The sequence below is a fragment of the Eptatretus burgeri genome, chromosome 16 (genome assembly GCF_056783735.1).
Source record: "Eptatretus burgeri isolate ZD-2024b chromosome 16, Ebu_testis_v1, whole genome shotgun sequence".
Classification (NCBI taxonomy): Eukaryota; Metazoa; Chordata; class Myxini; order Myxiniformes; family Myxinidae; genus Eptatretus; species Eptatretus burgeri.
Window position 1 is genome coordinate 60,869,582 of NC_140976.1, and position 20,427 is coordinate 60,890,008.

The following is a 20,427-nucleotide window of genomic DNA, read 5'->3' on the forward strand; positions in this document are numbered from 1 at the left end:
TTGGTTGTGGGCATGATAAAGTGTATATAACTAAATAAATAATTTGAAGTTGTTTATTGGTTGTGGGGATGGTAAAGTGTATATAACTAAATAAATAATTTGAAGTTGTTTATTGGTTGTGGGGATGGTAAAGTGTATATAACTAAATAAATAATTTGACGTTTTTTGTTGGTAGTGGGGATGGTAAAGTGTTTATAAATAATTAATGGTCCAACAGGCATATCCAACTATTGTCCACAAGGGTTTTTTAATTTCCAAAATTCCAAATTGGTTCCGATCTCACTCATTCGACGTGCCTCATACACAGATATTATTGCATACATGTGGCACACATGAACGTGCCAAAATGTAACCCACAGCGGGGCTCGACGCCTGGTTGGGATGGGGGGCTAAAATAAAACTTGTGAAATGTGATCCCCACATTATTAACATGAAAATGTTCATTCTGAATTATTCATTAAAGTCCTACCCTGGAAGGATGTAAGGGGAGTTGTAAAGACCTTTCTGTTCGTCATGTGTCGAGTAGAAATGTTTCAGCCATGGAGCATAAACCTGAAATAATAGAAAATATGAACAACTTTGAATAATCATGCCTCGATCACGACCGGTCGGTACCCATGAACACCTTCAACCGTCGTCAAACAGCAAGTGACATGAAGGTACAAACTCACTGGAATCAATTCGATGGCAGTTAACTTCAATACATGTCATGTTTCACAAATGGTAGATCCGAGCCGAAGTTGATAAGGCCCTGAAACACACAAACACCTATCCAGAGGGGAGTTCTTTTCTCGGCTGAGGCTCTCATGATGAGCGTGTTTATATTGTGTGTGTGTGTGTGTGTGTGTGTGTGTGTGTGTGTGTGTGTGTGTGTGTGTGTGTGTGTGTGTGTGTTGCAATCTCGATCCAGTTATAAACTATCACCCTAGTGGTTGCAAGAGAAGGCTAATCGGCTTGTTTTTGTCACCTTACCAACTCATCCACCAAGTTGTGAAAACTACTCCTTCCACCTTTGGTGGCAAAATAAATCATTTAATGCTCCCAGGTGGTTTCTCCATCTTCATCCATTCATCTTCATCTTCATCTTCATCTTCATCCATCTTCATCAATTCATCTTCATCTTCATCCATTCATCTTCATCTTCATCTTCATCCATTCATCTTCATCCATTCATCTTCATCCATTCGACTTCATCCATTCGACTTCATCCATTCATCTTCATCCATTCGACTTCATCCATTCATCTTCATCCATTCGACTTCATCCATTCATCTTCATCCATTCATCTTCTTCATCAATAGTGCTGTAGCTCCCAGTCACTACATCCTGTAAACTTTACTTTAACAAGTAATAAATACATATTTTTAATGTAAAGGGATGTTCCTCCAAAAAGTATGTAAACAAGATAGGGATGGTCACAAGAAATGATCGTGTGAACCCATCCCGACATCTTTCTTTGAGTAATGGCTGTGTCCAGAAAAGACACTGGCTGGGTGTTCTTTTCTCTCATTTTTCTAGTTCAGCGATGATGTCCCAAAGTTTAATGGGTGTTATTGGATGGGGAGTTGTCCGCAGATGACTGGAAGGTAATTTGTACGTTTATAAGTTCAATCTTGGAGGATTGTTTTTGAGGATTTATGTTGGTTTGAGCCAATGAAGTATCTGAGCCATCCCTACATAAGAAGTCCACTGGCTTCTTGGTTAAACATGTATGTGTGAGGGTTCAGGGTAGTTTGAATCTCCCCCCCCCCACCTCCCCACCAATGCTTGTCAAGACTGGTTTTGAAAGTTTGGATAGAGGAGGCTTCTACGGTACTTTGTGAATGGTTATTCCAACCTCCCACTATATGATGTAAGAAGAACTTATTCCTGACTTATAGGGTGGCTCCTTTCTTTGAAAATCTTTAAGGAGTGTCCTCTGGTGTTTGTGTTGTGTTGTTTTATTCTTGTTTGTTTGGTTTTAATACATACATGCTCGAGGCTTGTGGAAGAGCTATGACACAGAAGAAAATCAGGACACAACGCAACAAAGGGAACAGCAGGAGAAAGGGTTAAAAAAAAATAAAAAACACCAACAGAATGGTGCAGGGAGAAGGGAGATGGAGATGGATAAATAAGGGATGCAGGTAATAATGAGGGGTAAGGGAGAATGCAAAGGATAGACAATATGGACACACAAACCAAATTTAGGGGGGTGAGGGGAGGTTTAACAGGGGTAGAGAAAATCATGGTTTTGGATGGAGGATGATCTGAGATGGTGGTGAACAGCTGTCTTGAAGACCTGGAGGGTAAAATGAGATTGAAGAGAGTGTGGAAAGTTGTTCCACAGGTGGGAAAAGAGAGGAATAAATGAGTGTAGGTGAGTAGTGATTCTGAATTTAGGCAGTTTCACAAGGAGAAGGTTGCTGGTGAACCGCATGCGTCCTGCAGATACTTGGAGGTGTGTGTGTGGGGGATGACTAAGCACGGAAAGGGCAGAGGGTGCAAGTCCAGAAATGAGGACGAAGACAGAGAGACCAGCGACTTGTCGTCGATGGTGAAGTGATAGGCCCAGATACAGCTTCATCACAAGAAATTACAATGACCTTGAAGGCCTTTGTTTTCACAGCTTCAAGCTGAGCAAGATATGAGGCGGGGGAGCCAGCCCAGAGGGGAGAAATCGTCTGGGTCCAGGTGTTGGGTAAATAAGTCGTCTCGGTCCAGTTTAACTATTCTGTGTAATCCTGATGCTGTGTGGACTGTGCTTCCCTGCAGACCGACCTCCGGTAGCTCGTGCATTCTGCTGCGTTTGAGCCCCGGGGAGTAACTGCTGAAATGTATAAATTCAGGTTCTTCTCGACATCTTTGTTCTTTCTCCCTTTCCCACTATTCTCACAATTCTCTTTATTCATTCGAATTCTTGCTTTTTCTTCTGTTTCATCCCTTTTACTCTCTATTCCTCTCTTCCGTGATCTATCTCTCTAAGGAGAAGTGAATTCTTGCAGAGATTTTTTTTCTCCAAGGCTCACTTCGCTGTGTCTGGATGGATTTAAGACGAGAAGAGCAGCGGCTGAAACATGAATCCTATCCAGGTTCCTCCTGATGCCTCCATCTTTGTTCCTTACTTCCTCGGGTTCCTTCTTCGTCTTCGATTTGATAAGATCTGGTACACCAGGATCATGTCCCCTCTTCTTCTGCGATAGAGCAGGGAATACATGTTCAGTTCATTTTTGCCTCTGTTGGAAGCTGAGATGGCAAATACCGGGGATGAGTTTGGTGGTCCTTCTCTGTACCCTTTCGACCTTGTCAGCATCTCGTTTGTACCTTCGATGCCGGAGGTATTTACCATACTCCAGGTGTGCACGAACGGAAGGAAGGAAGTTGATCGGACTGAAAGGTAGTGAGTCAGCTGATCCAGATAATATCCATCCACGACAATTGAAAGAAACTGCAAGCTCCGTAGCACTTCCACTAACACTAGTCTTGCATAAATAACATGAGGAAAGGATCTTAGCTGAAGCATGGAAGAAAGCAAACATAACACCAATCCACAAGAAAGGTAGAAAACAGAAGGCTGAGAACTACAGACCTATTAGCCTGACATCAGTGTTTGGGAAAATCCTGGAACGTCTTGTGTGGGATGCTGTAATGGAGTACATGGAAGTCAACAACCTGTTAATTACCTACCAGCACGGTTTCACACTTGGCAAATCCTGTACTACTCAGCTCCTCGCCATTGCAAACGAATGGACTGAACTGCTCGATGAGGGGAAGCCTATCGATGCAGTGTACCTGGACTTCAGACATGTGTTTGACGGTGTTCCACATGAGAGGCTATTCGTGAAGCTGGTTGCCTATGGAATCCAAGGACAGATCCTCGCCTGGATTTGCAACTTTTTGACTGACAGGGCCCGATGCGTCATCGTCAATGCAGCTGCATCTCCCTGGATTCCGGAACACAGCGGAATACCGCAAGGAAGTCTGCTCGGGCCAACATTGGTTGTCGCCTTCATTAATGACCTCGCATTGGAAAGTGCAGGCAGGGTCACAACAATTTGTGGATGACACCAAGATCTATGGACCCGTATGTGACGCTGCAGACAAAGAAGCTCTCCAAGCAGACCTAGACAGCAGACAGAGATAAAATTGTATTTTTTTTTGATAATTCCAAGTGATTCTTCACTCTTGAAAGATGGAGCCAAAAACGACATACAGGACGATATTTCAAAAAGTTGTGGATGGATTATGACAAAACTTGGTGGATGACTTGGTAATGTGACAAGAAGAAACCGATTCGATTTTGGTTCAGATTCAGATCCAAATCCGGCCCATCAGTGGGAAACAAAACGTAAACTGTTCAGCCTGGCAGAGGTATGCGCTCCACCGAGTGACGTTCTACTTTTCTATTGTATCAAGAAGTATTACTATAAATAATTTTGTGTGCTCTTTGCGTGTCTGTGATGCTTTATTCCAAAGGATTCCTGCTATTGTACTAAGATAATAAAAAATGGTATCATTGGAACTGATATACTAAGCTCCAAGGTCTTGCTATTAATAAAAGGACATGACTTTTTACAACTTTGAAATTTTTGTTCCAAGTAAATTGATTATTAACTTTCCAGCGGTGCCATTATTAATATTATTACAATTATTATTACAGCGCGGTGACATCGCGCTGTTATATAATTGGCTATTCTGTCCTGTGTCTTCTGTCACACTTATGGCCTCGTACGTCCCTTTGATCTGAGGGCTATAAATATAAATTTGTCCAACGTCACAACTCTTCCCATCATGCATGCTAATTCACCGTGTCTACGTTTAAATTTTATAACTGCAAAATTGTTTCATCATTCTTATCCTTTTACTGCCCCCAGCCACGCGATATCGAAGTATTTGCTACTTGTTATCATTATTATTATTATTCTCCACCTCTTTCTACATATCTCTCTATATATATATATATATATATATATATATCTCTCTCTCTCTCTCTCTCTCTCTCTCTCTCTCTCTCTCTCTCTCTCTCTCTCTCTCTCTCTCTCTCTCTCTCTCTCTCTCTCTCTCTCTCTCTCTCTCTCTCTGTCTCTCTCTCTATCTCTCTCTCTCTCTCTCTCTCTCTCTCTCTCTCTCTCTCTCTCTCTCTCTCTCTCGTTGCATAATTTATATGCTTTGTTTTCAGTAGTTATTGTTAACATGGAGTCGTCAATGCTGATGAAAGGGCTAAATGTATTGAGTGAAAGGGTAGTAGACAAACCCGACGATGTCGTACATACTCAGATGAGCATTATTGGAGTTTGTAAATATATCAGGTATGCATGGGGGTGGGGGTAAGGAACACAATGAGGCAGTAGGGATGTTGCACCAATACCCCCTGACATTCTCCACTCATTCTATTGCACCAATACCCCCTGACATGTCCTTGATGATTTAGTCTGTTCGATCTTCAGGTGCAGTTGTCCGCCCTTTTGGACAGCACCAAACAAGATCTGCCGATTTGGGAGGACTGGTCCGAGACAGGCAAGGCAAGTGGTTACCTGCTATGAAGAGTTCAAAAAGATCTTCATGCAGGCTTGGAAGCCTGCATGAAGATCCATTACACCATTTCACCTCCACTTCCTTTACGCCATTTCTCCTACGTTTCCACCTCTCATAATACCATGAACATTTACACCCTTATGCTTGCATTAGCATGGTCAAGCCCATCTCCCTTGAAGGTCCAACCCCCAAAATATCCACACCTTTGTGAGTTGCCCACGACCTGGTTGTACTTCCTTATCAGGCACCAGGTGTGCAGCCTGCATCCCTGTGCAGTTGATAATGACGTCGTCGCTCAGACTTAGCTAGAGAAACAAGCAAATGTCACCATTTTCACATTCAAGGTATTTACCGTAGCTGAAGTGAATTATGTATGCAAATTTCATCGAAAATACATTGCTCTACAAAAGACACTGAAAAATAGGAGCAATCCCGTGGGCGCTCAACTGGTCGCGGTTGGCTAAGATAACCAGGGAACCACTGGGAGGCAGGGATGACCCACAAAATATGTAATGGAGAAGAAAGTAAATACCTATTGGGGGGGGGGGGGGGGAATGCCTGATTTTTTTTTTTTTTTTAATGCTGTGAACAAACTTTGGTACATCATGGGTGATGAAGGTTGTGGTGAAGTTTCAGCAAAATCGGGTGTGTAGTTTCAAAGAAGTTGCAAGTGTTTTACGGATGGACGGACTGACGACGTGCCATCCCATCAGCTCCTCGGAACTACATTCCAGGTGAGGTGAAAATGAAATACCGTACAGTCTATCAGGATAGTCATGTCCCATATTTACAATTGTGTACCATGATATAATTTTAAGAAAATTTCAACAATCTGGAAAAACAAGTGAAAATGCTGGCATTGGCAGTATTACCTCCATGAGGCTGTTTACTTTCTTCTGAATGAACTTGATGCCGTAACTTTTCAATCTGCAGAGAAAGCATATTCGATCATGAAACATGATACAATATCTCCTGCAATCAGAAAAAAAAATCGACATTTTATAAAGCATCGGTCTTAAAATATACGATACGGTACATTTCAGCTAATGCTTACTCCCTTGAATCTATGTACTTGGCAACCCCTTCTCCCATAGTCACATTCTCCTGTTCCCCTTCACACGTTTCCTTCAAATATTTCATCCACTCCCACCTGTTCTCCTTTTCTCATTACCTTCTTTACACCTTCACATACTTCCACTCAACCCAATCACTCACTTCCCTCAATCCCTTCATCCAATCACACTTACTATATATCCCTTCTCTCACAACCTTTTCTACACTTTCACCCGTGAACACAAGCTGCAGTTTTAAGCCAATTTTGTTCAGAGGTGCAGGAGTGCAGAGAAGTCAAACAAGCAAACAACTTGAATGATCATGACAATTCCCAATGTCTATGGTTTTCATGCAGAGAATCGACATGTTTTATTACATTATGACTTGCAATAGGCACGACCACCCGGAATAGTGAGCTGCACAATATACTCACACTATTCAGCCATGGCCACTCAGACTAATTACACACAAAAACCTTCATTTATCACATAAATCACTGATCCCTTGATTTGTTTGGGTGGTGTCTTGGCAAGACCGCTGCCTTGGTCGTTCCCGAAAAGAATATATAACCTGGCTTAAATCCTGCGTACAAGAAGAAAAACATTCATGTTGCTTATGTGCATATATATATATATATATATATATATATATATATATATATATATATATATATATATATATATATATATATATGTGTGTGTGTATATGACATCATGGTTATATAGCTTGGATAATTGAAATTGTGACTATGAGACATCCGAAGACATGTTGGGTTTTACCAGAAAACCAACATGGCGGATGCATCCGTTTTCTTCCTGACAATTGTGGGTGGAATCAAGGGAACTCTCCAGCCAATGGGTTTTGAAGGCTTCATCCGCTTGCGACTTTTATTACCTCCGCAACGAAGGTGAAGGAGGTTATGTTTTCACCCCTGTCTGTCTGTCTGTCCGTCCGTCTGTCTGTCTGTGTGCAGGATATCTCAAAAAGTTCTGGACGGATTTGGATGAAATTCGGTGGGATCTCGATTCGGATCCGACTACTATAATATATTAAGTGATTCTTCACCATTGAGAGATAGGGCCAAAAATGAAATATAGCACGATATCTCAAAAAAGTTGTTGACGGATTTGGATGAAAGTTGGTGGACACGTTGGGTGTGTGACGAGGAAGAATTGATTCAGTTTTGGTGAAGATCTGAATCCAGATGCAATAATTATTTAAAGAATAATATATTGTTACGAATCTGGAACCCATCGCACACAACAGCCATGGTCCCGAAAGAACAGTAATATCGGTAAGTGTGTGTTTATAGTTAGGGCCCCCTACCTGTGTCTAATGGGAATTACATGTGTGCGCTGCGGAGATTAGTTTACAACAACACGCCTTCACCTCGCTTCCTCACACCGACGCCATTGTCTACGTGCGTTCGACCACGTACGTGGGTGGAGATTTCCATCGCCTCAGATCGAGATTCCGCCCAGGAAGGCAGGGGCGTGTCCCTTGTCCAATCAGGCCACAGAGTTCGACTTTCCCACGACACGCCGGCCAATGAGGGTGGAGGCCGCCTCAGAGGGCGGTTTTCCCACGACACGCCGGCCAATGAGAGTTGAGATGGCCACAGAAGGCGGTTTTCCCACGACACGCCGGCCAATGAGAGTTGAGATGGCCACAGAAGGCGGTTTTCCCACGACACGCCGGCCAATGAGGGTGGAGGCCGCCTCAGAGGGCGGTTTTCCCACGACACGCCGGCCAATGAGAGTTGAGATGGCCACAGAAGGCGGTTTTCCCATGACACGCCGGCCAATGAGAGTTGAGATGGCCACAGAAGGCGGTTTTCCCATGACACGCCGGCCAATGAGAGTTGAGATGGCCACAGAAGGCGGTTTTCCCATGACACGCCGGCCAATGAGAGTTGAGATGGCCACAGAAGGCGGTTTTCCCATGACACGCCGGCCAATGAGAGTTGAGATGGCCACAGAAGGCGGTTTTCCCACGACACGCCGGCCAATGAGAGTTGAGATGGCCACAGAAGGCGGTTTTCCCATGACACGCCGGCCAATGAGAGTTGAGATGGCCACAGAAGGCGGTTTTCCCACGACACGCCGGCCAATGAGAGTTGAGATGGCCACAGAAGGCGGTTTTCCCATGACACGCCGGCCAATGAGAGTTGAGAGCGCCTCAGACGGCGATGTGCTCACCCTGGAGGAGAAAGGAATATAAGAAACGCCAGGCTGGGTAGTGGTGGTAGAAAAAGGATCGAGGTGGTTGAGGTCGTCATAGTGGTAAAAGGGTCGTGGTCGTCGTCGTCATGTTTAGGGTTCGAGTCCCACCGAGCTGGATCTTCGTCGCCTCTGATCTTCGCCTTGGTCGATTGGTGCATGGCCAGTTGGAGAGCGCGGTACCTGATGCTTGGAGCGACATCGTGTTGCGGGTTCGAGTCCCGCCGAGCCGGATCGTCGAAGACCACATGAGGTGGACAGGTCCAAGCACAGGCTCTGGTCTCTAGCTCACCTGTCCTCGAGCTGGAGGCCTTAAATAAAGACTTTTGGGGTCCATTAATGTGTGTGTGTGTGTGTGTGTGTGTGTGTGTGTGTGTGTGTGTGTGTGTGTGTGTGTGTGTGTGTGTGTGTGTGTGTCTGTGTGTGGGCTCATCTTTAAGTAGCAACTGGATAAGTGCTTTTGCTTGTACATTGACTGCATTTCTTATAGTCGGATAACTCTGCTCTTTGTGTGTTCCCTTTCCCCCCATTATAAATAAATCCCCTGTTAAATATTTCAGCTCGTTTTTGTGTTTCTTTCATTGGTTTAGCATGGTGTGTGTTGTGAAGTAGCGAGGGTAAATTGTGCATTTGGACCGACGGATCTCGGTAACCATCCGCTCGGGTTACGCACGGTTCGAGCACGCTACTGGCTGGTTCCGCTCGAGCTCCGCCGAGGGTGAATTTCCCCGGTAGTTTGGATGACGTGGGTATTTCGGTAAATTGAAATTGGCAATCTACCCTATCCCACGCGGTCGACCTATTGGCGATCTTCGGTCCAATAAGGGACCCGTCGGCTCCAGAGTTATCCGGGGTGATGACCTATAAATTCCGGGTGTTCAGTGGAGCTGACTCTACTGCTCAACCTTGCTGTCATGCTCGCCACCGAAACTCGGCCCCACAACAATATTACACGATATCTCAAAAAGTTGTGGATGGATTTGGATGAAACTTGGTGTGCAGGTTCGGTGTGTGACGAGGAAGAATTAGTTCGATTTGGGTGAAGACCTGGATCTGGATCTGAATACGAGAATTATTTAATTTTTAAAGTGATTCTTCACCATTGAGCGGTCGTGCCAAAATCGATATAGTGCTGTGCAGTGTGATATTTCAAAAATGTATTGGGCCTGATATGTTCTCATGGATCTGGCATGGCGTGGCGGTGGTATGCGCTCTACCAGCATGCTACATCACCGCTGTGAGCTAATGGTTGTTCGCGTTGTTGCTTTATGACCGCCATTTTGTGAGACCGATGATGAAAAGCTGTGAGTTTGATTGCACTGACCTACGTAGTTGTGTCCTGTTTCTAACACAACAGTATCGACTTATCTGTGAAACACCAGGGTGACAGTTTTCAGCTGGGCTGAGATTCAAACGCAGGCAGAGATGTTAACCCGAGCTCCGAGATGTTAACCTCTGGTCTAGGCTATCCTGCCAACTCATTACCATCATCATCATCATCATCATCATCATCATCATCATCGTCTTCATAATCATATATTCCAATTTGTGCCATCGTTGTAATCATCAGAATCACCAGCATCACCATTCTTATCATCCTCATTCTTACCGTAAATGTCATGCCCATCACAATCGTCATTACCATTACCACTATCATCATCTTACTCACCATCAATGTTCACAAACCTCCCATCACGTCCATCAGCCTCATGATTGTCAATATTGTATACAGGGGTTCTCCCGATGTTTAAAATTAGGTTCTTCAATGAGTACCAGCAGAAATGGTTTGGTACTCACAAAAAAATTTTTTTGTCAGCTTTGAGCATGCTCGTCTGCTTTCTTAATCGCCACTCCGATTTTTAATGCGCCACTCAGCTTTGTATGCATCTTACTCCTATGTAAGCGCTCTCTCAGAATGTCCACTACAGGGACATGACAGAAGTAAATAGACACCATGATTTTTTAAAGAATTTATTTATTGAACACTTGAAGAACATTTGATCCATTTTAATACGTACACGAGTATTTTGTAGACTTGCCCTTTGCAGATTTCAATGCTTTTACTCTTTCAGACAGAGAACTAACGAGTTCTGAAATGTTCTCTTGTGGGATTTCTGTCCAGGCTTCACACAAAAGGTTGAACAATTCTGCCCGTGATGTTGGTTTCCTGGAATTTTTCCGCACAGCTCGATCCAATATGGCCCAGAGGTGTTCAATGGGATTCGTGTCAGGAGACTGGACTTGGCCATGGAAGTCGCTTGATCCTATTTCTGTCCCGCCATTCTTTGGTCTTTTTACAGTGTGGCATGGAGCTCCATCTTCCATGAACAGTGTTGTTTTTGACCATCTGACCAGTGGAGAATACAGGGAGACATCCATCCTCAAGGATAGAAATGTACACCGTAGAGTTTATGTTGCCAACACACTCCACCAGCGCTCCAGGAGCACTCAACCAGTGCTCCAGATTGCTTCCCACACCGTCACTGAAAAATCACTGTGTTTGACAGTTGGCTGCAATCGGTTCAAAGAGAACTCTTGACTGGGAAGTCTCCAGACCCATCCACATCCACTGTCAGAAAATTGAGCAAATTGGGACTCATCTGAAAAAATGACAGTTTGCCAAAACTCCAAGGGTCTGGTGGCCATCTCGTCAGCCCACTTCTTTCTCCTTTGAATGTTGGCTGGTCTAAGAAGAGGTTTTCTCTGAGCTGCCCTTCCGTAGTAGCCCAGTTGATGAAGGTACCGCACGTCAGTTCTTGAGCTAACTTGGACCTCCTCTGCAACATCTGCTGCCTTGCAATGGGGAGTTTTCTCAATGGACAGTTTGACAGCTCCAAGACACCTTTCTGAGGGCCCACATCGACCAGAATGGGAATCTGTGAGTTCCTTGCCTTTGCTGGTGAATTGCACAATTACCCAATTGACCGTAGAAAGCAGAATGCCAACGTTCTGAGCGACCTGACACTGACTCACTTCACCTTCTAAATGGCCAACAATTCCTCTTTGAAAATCGCAAAGGTCGTGTGTTCCCTGGGTTTGAGGCATAGATAATTGTTGTACAAGACCCAGGAACTCTTTTCTGCAAAGAAATAATCGAATATTAGTTCAAATCACTGAGTAAAACTGCGTTATACAGATGAAATGAAGAAATTTAAGGTGTCTATTTCTGTTATGTCTCTGTAAGCCTGGCGTTGGCTTAGCAGCTATGGTGGTGGCTTGGGATCCTCGGGTCCTGAGTTTGAGCCCTGTTGGTGGTTTCGGGTCTTTGGGTCCTGAGTTCGAGCCCTGTTGGTGGCTTCGTGTCCTATTGTCCTGAGTTGGAGCCCTGTTGGTGGCTTGGGGTCCTATTGTCCTGAGTTGGAGCCCTGTTGGTGGCTTGGGGTCCAAGGGCCCTGAGTTCAAGCCATGTTGGTGGCTTCGGGTCCTAGGATCCTGAGTTGGAGCCCTATTGGTGGCTTGGGGTACTAGGGGTTGGTGGCTTGGGGTACTAGGGGTTGGTGGCTTGGGGTACTAGGGGTTGGTGGCTTGGGGTACTAGGGGTTGGTGGCTTGGGGTACTAGGGGTTGGTGGCTTGGGGTACTAGGGGTTGGTGGCTTGGGGTACTAGGGGTTGGTGGCTTGGGCTACTAGGGGTTGGTGGCTTGGGGTACTAGGGGTTGGTGGCTTGGGGTACTAGGGGTTGGTGGCTTGGGGTACTAGGGGTTGGTGGCTTGGGGTACTAGGGGTTGGTGGCTTAGGGTACTAGGGGTTGGTGGCTTGGGGTACTAGGGGTTGGTGGCTTGGGGTACTAGGGGTTGGTGGCTTGGGGTCCTAGCGGTTGGTGGCTTGGGGTCCTAGGGTCCTGAGTTTGAGCCCTGTTGGTGGCTTCGGATCTTAGGGTCCTGAGTTTGAGCCCTGTTGGTGGCTTCGGATCTTAGGGTCCTGAGTTCGAGCCCTGTTGGTGGCTTCGGATCTTAGGGTCCTGAGTTCGAGCCCTGTTAGTGGCTTCGGTTCCGATGGTCCTGAGTTTGAGCCCTGTTAGTGACTTGGGGTGCAAGGGTCCTGAGTTCGAGCCATGTTGGTGGCTTTGGGTCCGATGGTCCTGAGTTCAAGCCCTGTTAGTGGCTTGGGGTACAAGGGTCCTGAGTTCGAGCCATGTTGGTGGCTTCGGGTCCGATGGTCCTGAGTTCAAGCCCTGTTAGTGGCTTGGGGTGCAAGGGTCCTGAGTTTGAGCCATGTTGGTGGCTTCGGGTCCGATGGTCCTGAGTTCAAGCCCTGTTAGTGGCTTGGGGTGCAAGGGTCCTGAGTTCAAGCCATGTTGGTGGCTTCGGGTCCGATGGTCCTGAGTTCAAGCCCCTGTTAGTGGCTTGGGGTCCTATAGTCCTGAGTTTGAGCCCTGTTAGTGGCTTCGGGTCCGATGGTCCTGAGTTCAAGCCCTGTTGGCTGCTGAATTGACACCAAGGGGTTGACTCAGCCTGTCAACCTTCTGAGGCCGGCGAAATGAGCACCACTGAACTGGCAACAGGGGCACTGCATCAGCGGCACAGCCGTGCCCCTAACCGATTGTGCAACCAGCAGCCAAAAAGGCTGCACAGGAAGGGAGAACGTGCACTCCAGGCGACACACACTCGTGCGCCGATCTTTTTTGCGTTCTGGACCCTCCTGAGCTTCCTCTTCTTCTTCCTCTTCGCTCACGTGTTCTCCTCAGATTTATCTTCTTACAAAAGAAAACAAAATCTTATTAGTTACAAGTCATAATATAAATAATATTCTTATAATTTATAAACTTAATTTTGTAAAGTTAAATTTTGAAATCGCAGTATATATATATATATATATATATATATATATATATATATATATATATATATATATATATATATATATATATATATATATATATATATATATATATATATATATATATATATATATATATATATATATATCAGAATTATCACGGACCAATCTTATCCACACTGTGGTGAAATTAAAGAAGACAAAGCAGCACCTCGTGACTTGTGACTTGCTGGTGGAGCTCGAGCTGGAAAAACTGCTCTGACTGAAGGACGGTCCCTCGGTCCTTGTGGTGGACTGGCGGTGGAGTCCACTGAGGCTTAAACGGTGAGAGTTGAGAGTGTACCTCGCTCTGGGTGTTTGCTGGTTAATTATTATTATACTTCGCTGTAGTCGATTGGTGATGTACCTTTTTGTTTTGTTTGTAGAGATTTCTTCAATCAAGCAAATTAAAGCCTGATTCAAACGGAAGGCCTTTCTATCTCTCTCTCTCTCTATCTCTATCTCTATCTCTATCTCTATCTCTATCTCTATCTCTATCTCTATCTCTATCTCTATCGATATATATATATATATATATATATATATATATATATATATATATATATATATATATATATATATATATATATATATATATATATATATATATATATATATATATATATATATATATATATATATATATATATATATATATATCTATCTCTCTATCTCTCTATCTCTCTATCTCTCTATCTCTCTCTCTCTCTATCTCTCTATCTCTCTATCTCTCTATCTCTCTATATATATATATCTCTCTCTCCTTTCCCCCCCCACATGAGATGAGAAAACCTTCCCTCAAAAGCCTCTGCCTGTTGTGCCAGTTTTGCTTTTGAGCTTTCTGAGCATCATTGAAGTAAACATTTATTACTTACGAAATCTAAAGATTTCGTAAGTATATTGATGACTTCCGTTTCTGTTTGTTTGTGTGTTTGTTTGTTTGTAGGCACGATAACACGAGAACGGAAGAAGCTACCAATGTCAAATTACACCACGTGATTCAGGAGGGTGATGGCTAGTGCTGATTAGATTTTGGCAAAATCGGTCTAAGGTCAAGGTCACAGTGAGGTCAAACATCCAATACATTCGATTTTTGATGGTTTGGTGCAGAATCATCGAAGAAACTTCTGGTTTGCATCGCTACCTTCTCTGGAGACAACTTTTATTCGACAAGGTCAGAGGTCAAGTTGACGATTTCATAAGTACCAGTCTATGACTGCTTGTTACTTACGAAATCTAAAGATTTTGGAAGTATATTGATGCCTTCCGTTTCTGTTTGTTTGTTTGTTTGTTTGTAGGCACGATAACTCGAGAACGGAAGAAGCTACCAATGTCAAATTACACCACGTGATTCAGGAGGGTGATGGCTAGTGCTGATTAGATTTTGGTCAAAATCAGTCAAAGGTCAAGGTCACAGTGAGGTCAAATATTCGATTTTTGATGGTTTGGTACAGATAACTCGAGAACAGAAGAAGCTACCAATGTCAAATTACACCACGTGATTCAGGAGGGTGGTGGCTCGTGCTGATTAGATTTTGGTCAAAATCGGTCAAAGGTCAAGGTCACATTGAGGTCAAACATCCAAAAAATGATAACTCGAGAACGGAAGAAGCTACCAATGTCAAATTACACCACGTGATTCAGGAGGGGGGTGGCTAGTGCTGATTAGATTTTGGTCAAAATCGCTCAAAGGTCAAGGTCACATTGAGGTCAAACATCCAAAAAATGATAACTCGAGAACGGAAGAAGCTACCAATGTCAAATTACACCACGTGATTCAGGAGGGGGGTGGCTAGTGCTGATTAGATTTTGGTCAAAATCGGTCAAAGGTCAAGGTCACAGTGAGGTCAAACATCCAAAACATTCGATTTTTGATGGTTTGGTACAGAATCATCGTAGAAACTTCTGGTTTGCGTCGCTACCTTCTCGAGAGACAGCTTTTATTAGACAAGGTCAGAGGTAAAGTTGACGATTTCGTAAGTACCAGTCTATGACTGCTTGTTACTTGCGAAATCTAAAGATTTCGTAAGTATATTGATGCCTTCCGTTTCTGTTTGTTTGTTTGTTTGTTTGTAGGCACGATAACTCGAGAACGGAAGATGCTACCAATGTCAAATTACACCACGTGATTCAGGAGGGTGATGGCTAGTACTGCTTCGATTTTGGTCAAAATCGGTCAAAGGTCAAGGTCACAGCAAGGTCAAATATTCGATTTTTGATGTTTTGGTACAGATAACTCGAGAATGGAAGAAGCTACCAATGTCAATTACACCACGTGATTCATGAGGGTGATGGCTAGTGCTGATTAGAGTTTGGTCAAAATCGGTCAAAGGTCAAGGTCACAGTGAGGTCAAACATCCAAATAATGATAACTCGAGAACGGAAGAAGCTACCAATGTCAAGTTACACCACGTGATTCAGGAGGGTGATGGCGAGCGCTGATGAGATTTTGGTCAAAATCGGTCAAAGGTCAAGGTCACAGTGAGGTCAAACATCCAAACATTCGATTTTTGATGGTTTGGTACAGAATCATCTTAGAAACTTCTGTTTTGCGTCACTACGTTCTCTCGAGACAGCTTTTATGAGACAAGGTCAGTGGTCAAGTTGACGATTTCGTAAGTACCAGTCTATGACTGCTTGTTTGTTTGTTTGTTTGTAGGCACGATAACTCGAGAACGGAAGAAGCTACCAATGTCAATTTACACCACGTGATTCAGGAGGGTCGTGGCTAGCGCTGATTAGATTTTGGTGAAAATCGGTCAAAGGTCAAGGTCACAGTGAGGTCAAACATTCAAAACATTCGATTTTTGATGGTTTGGTGCAGAATCATCGTAGAAACTTCTGGTTTGCATCGCTACCTTCTTGAGAGACAGCTTTTATGAGACAAGGTCAGAGGTCAAGTTGACGATTTCGTAAGTACCAGTCTATGACTGCTTGTTTGTTTGTTTGTTTGTAGGCACGATAACTCGAGAACGGAAGAAGCTACCAATGTCAAATTACACCACGTGATTCAGGAGGGTGATGGCTAGTGCTGATTAGATGTTGGTCAAAATCGGTCAAAGGTCAAGGTCACAGTGAGGTCAAATATTCGATTTTTGATGGTTTGGTACAGATAACTCGAACGGAAGAAGCTACCAATGTCAAATTACACCACTTGACTCAGGAGGGTGATGGCTAGCGCTGATTAGATTTTGGTCAAAATCAGTCAAAGATCAAGGTCACAGTGAGGTCAAACATAATTCCGTAAATTCATGTGGAGAAATGGAGTATTTTTGCTTCGGTCGACGTTACGAGTTCGTTTTAACTTCGATTTTAATTTTGTCTTCGGTTTTTGTGATCGCTTAGGATGCTTAACACTCGGTTGTCGAAATTCTGGTAAAAATCGGAGGTTGTGGAGACGTTTTAAGATTGTATAAAAAATATTTCACTCGCCGCGTCACGGCTCGTCATCTGGTACAGCGCGCTCGAGCAGACGCGTCGTTGAGTCACGTAAAGGTTTTGCATGTGCGCGCTGACTGTGTTTTCGATAAAGATGGTGTTTCAAAGTCTTTTTATCCCAATAAAGGTTATCGTCACATGTCTGACTCGCTGAGCCGTCAGATTATGTAAAGATTGTTGGTAGATGGCCGAATATTACGGTTTTGTGACTGATAAAATAATATTAAATAATTGCGTTGAGAAATGGAGATTTTTGCTTCGGTCGACATTACGATTTTTGATGGTTTGGTACAGAATCATCGTAGAAACTTCTGGTTTGCGTCGCTATCTTCTCGAGAGACAGCTTTTATTAGACAAGGTCAGAGGTCAAGTTGACGATTTCGTAAGTACCAGTCTATGACTGCTTGTTTATTTTTTTTTACTGCGCAGGACTATCTGAGTACCAGTGAAATGTAAACCACTGATTATAAACCACGAGCCAAACCCACGCCTCTCAGCGGTGACGGTCTGTTGACGATAGACGTAATGACGTCAGTGAATGACCGATGATGTCATGACGTCATTATGCCTCTCAGCGGTGACGTCACACGTCGCCATGCAAACGAATGTAAAAATTAGAAAACCGCCGAAAATTCCCAAACCTGTCCATCTGGCACGATCTCACATTGCCTGTGCTGTTCATTAGACCACAGAGCACCTGCATGCGGAAAGTGGTGACAATCCCTCCTGCAGTTTCGGAGGAGATACGTCCACAAAATATGGCTTAGCGTATTCATATAATAATCCCCAGGTGTCGATTGTATCATATAAACACCACCAAATAATCGCATTGTCAAAAATGAAGCACGAAATGGAAATCGGTCAAGCCTTGAGCTGAGCAACAATGAGAGGACATTTTTCATGGTCAGGGAAAGTCACACTGAATGCTGGAAGAACATGAGTCCTGATACACTGACGGCATACAGTACTTGCAGCATCCAAGTGCTGAACACTAATTAATGAATTGGTGATGTCATCATGCTCTTCACCACAATTGTCATCATGCTTCTAATTCGTCATCATTTCCATTCATTACCATCATCTGCATCATTCTTGCCATTACTCTCGCTCTCTCGCTCTCTCGCTCTCTCGCTCTCTCGCTCTCTCGCTCTCTCGCTCTCTCGCTCTCTCGCTCTCTCATAACACTAAACAAACGACAGCGATGGGACAATTGTTGGATGAGGAAAATCCCAAAAGGAGAAAAGGAAATTATACTTTTGGTTTTTGGTTTTGGTAAAAGCAATTTTTTTTTAACTTTTCCTTAAAATATCTTGACTTACTTTTTCATCAGCCACGGAAGGTAGTTCTTGCACTCCAACATGAGTGTTGTGTTAAACCACCCATAGCTGCAGCACACAACCAAATCAAGAAAGAGAGAGTGTGCTTGATAGAACAGATTAAAATGAGACTATAAACAAATATAAATTTCACAAAAAAACAATTTCATGAATATTTGACAAAAAGGTAAAAGGATAAAATAGACTGAATGAGAAATAAGAGGCCGGCGACATGATTGGAATCTCCTGCGATGAAGCTGAGTCTATGGGCCTATCACTTTCCTGGCACAGACATGTCGGTGGTCTCTCTGTCTTCCGTCATCTCCTTTCTGGTCTTGCACCCTCCGCTCTTTCCGTGCTTCATCCGCACATGTGGTCGCACCATCAACCCCCTTCTGGTGGAAGTCCCAAAATCTAGGATCACTGCTCACCTCCACTCATTCTTACCTTTTTCCCCCACCTGTGGAATCAACTTCCACATTCTCTTCAATCTCATTCATCCCTCCAGGTCTTCAAGACAGCTGTTCGCCATCATCTCAGATCATCCCCAATCCAAAACCATGATCTTTTCTGCCCCCCATTAACCCTCAAAGCCAATTCCTTCCAAATTTCCAGTTTTTTTCCTTCCAGAAAGTTTGCTTCTCTATCCATATTGTCCACCCCATTAATCCTCCCCTACCCACCCCCTCCAATTCCTCTCAACATTCAATGTTTATCAAAATGTCCATCTATTTTGTCAAGACTGCTGTTGGTGTGCCCCCCTCCACCCTCCCACACCCCATCTATCTCTCTGTTGTTCCTTTTGTTCTGTTGCTTCCTGATCTGGTCAGTATTCTAGCTCTTGCATGAGCCTTGATTCTGTATACAAAATAGAAGAAATCCGGGGGAAAAGATAAGGAAATTAAAAACAAGGTGTGACTTGGGAATTATAGTTGCCTGGGTTGGGATCGATGCAGCAAAAAAAAAACAACTGAACAAAGAGAAATATGAGAAGAACAAAAACAAAGGTTCTACCTCCATCCTGGGAAGAGTGAAAGTTCATCTTGTGTGAGATGACGAAAGCCCAGCACAATGTCACACCATGGTGGGTCCTGAAAAACAACAGAAACAATGGAAAATGAGGATGGGATAAATGTTGACGACGGTGACGACTAGGGTTCCTTCTTTCTGCAGAGTGATGATGGTGCAAAATGGAGTTTAAACGAAACAAAATTCTAGTGAAGATGAGCGTAGTGGTGTGACATTTACCGTTCAAGGTAGGTGATGTTAGGCTAAACAAACAGACCACGTTCTGAAGAGGTTTTTAAGAGGTGCATCGCTGACTTCTCGCTTACAATTCAGGGCTGTCATGTCAGTCGTGACATTTGTTGGTGAGTAAAGATTTACAATACCATTAATGTTCTGAGCGGATGTCCTGAGAGCGAAGGTTCTGGGCGCAGCTCAGAACGGATGCAGATGCATTCTTGGAGCCAAAAGCTTAGGCTCTCTGCGAAGCTTACAGCTGCTGCAAGCTTACATCACTCTGCGAAGCTTACATCATGTTGTAAAGCTTGTACTGCATTACGAGGTTCATACCTGCAAAGTTTACATTAGTATTGCAGCATAGCAAACCAATTGTTCGACTTTTCATAAAAGCACCAAAATTGGTACATATGTTGACTAATGTATTCTGAACAATTCTGGATATGGAGCCACTCGAGATTTTGCCTTGGTCAGCTTTGGCGGCCATTTTCCAAAATGGCCACCATTCTACTTTAACAACATGAGATATGTCATTGTTATTCTCTTTGTAGGTTTCTCAGAGGTGATAAATACTCCATGTGATGTGCATTTACAAAGGAAAACAATACAAATGTCATTTGTGTTGATTTATTATATTTCCAACCATTGTATTGGGGAAAAATGGTCATTTTTATGGGAAAATCCATTTTCGCACACAGCATCGGTGACAGGTTCAGAAGTATTTTGTTGTGGTGGTGCCAATCCAAATGCCAATGAGGAGACACGTCACCATGAAGAAACACGGCGTGCACAGGAGGCATTTGCCAAAGATGTACAATCCCTTGTGGC

The 20,427-nt window shown here is 43.7% G+C and overlaps 1 protein-coding gene across 2 annotated transcripts in view; it reads right to left on the reverse strand.

The window, feature by feature from the left end:
- DAO (D-amino acid oxidase) overlaps positions 1 to 20,427 on the reverse strand; it is a 98,537-nt gene that overhangs the window by 20,280 nt on the left and 57,830 nt on the right. For both annotated transcript variants that reach the window (XM_085859526.1, XM_085859527.1), the window contains 5 exons: positions 19,372 to 19,448; positions 18,361 to 18,426; positions 6,387 to 6,441; positions 5,718 to 5,819; positions 470 to 552 (listed from right to left, as the gene is read on the reverse strand). In XM_085859526.1, coding sequence (XP_085715652.1) covers positions 470 to 552; positions 5,718 to 5,819; positions 6,387 to 6,441; positions 18,361 to 18,426; positions 19,372 to 19,448 — 383 coding nt within the window. The remainder of the gene's footprint in view (positions 1 to 469; positions 553 to 5,717; positions 5,820 to 6,386; positions 6,442 to 18,360; positions 18,427 to 19,371; positions 19,449 to 20,427) is intronic.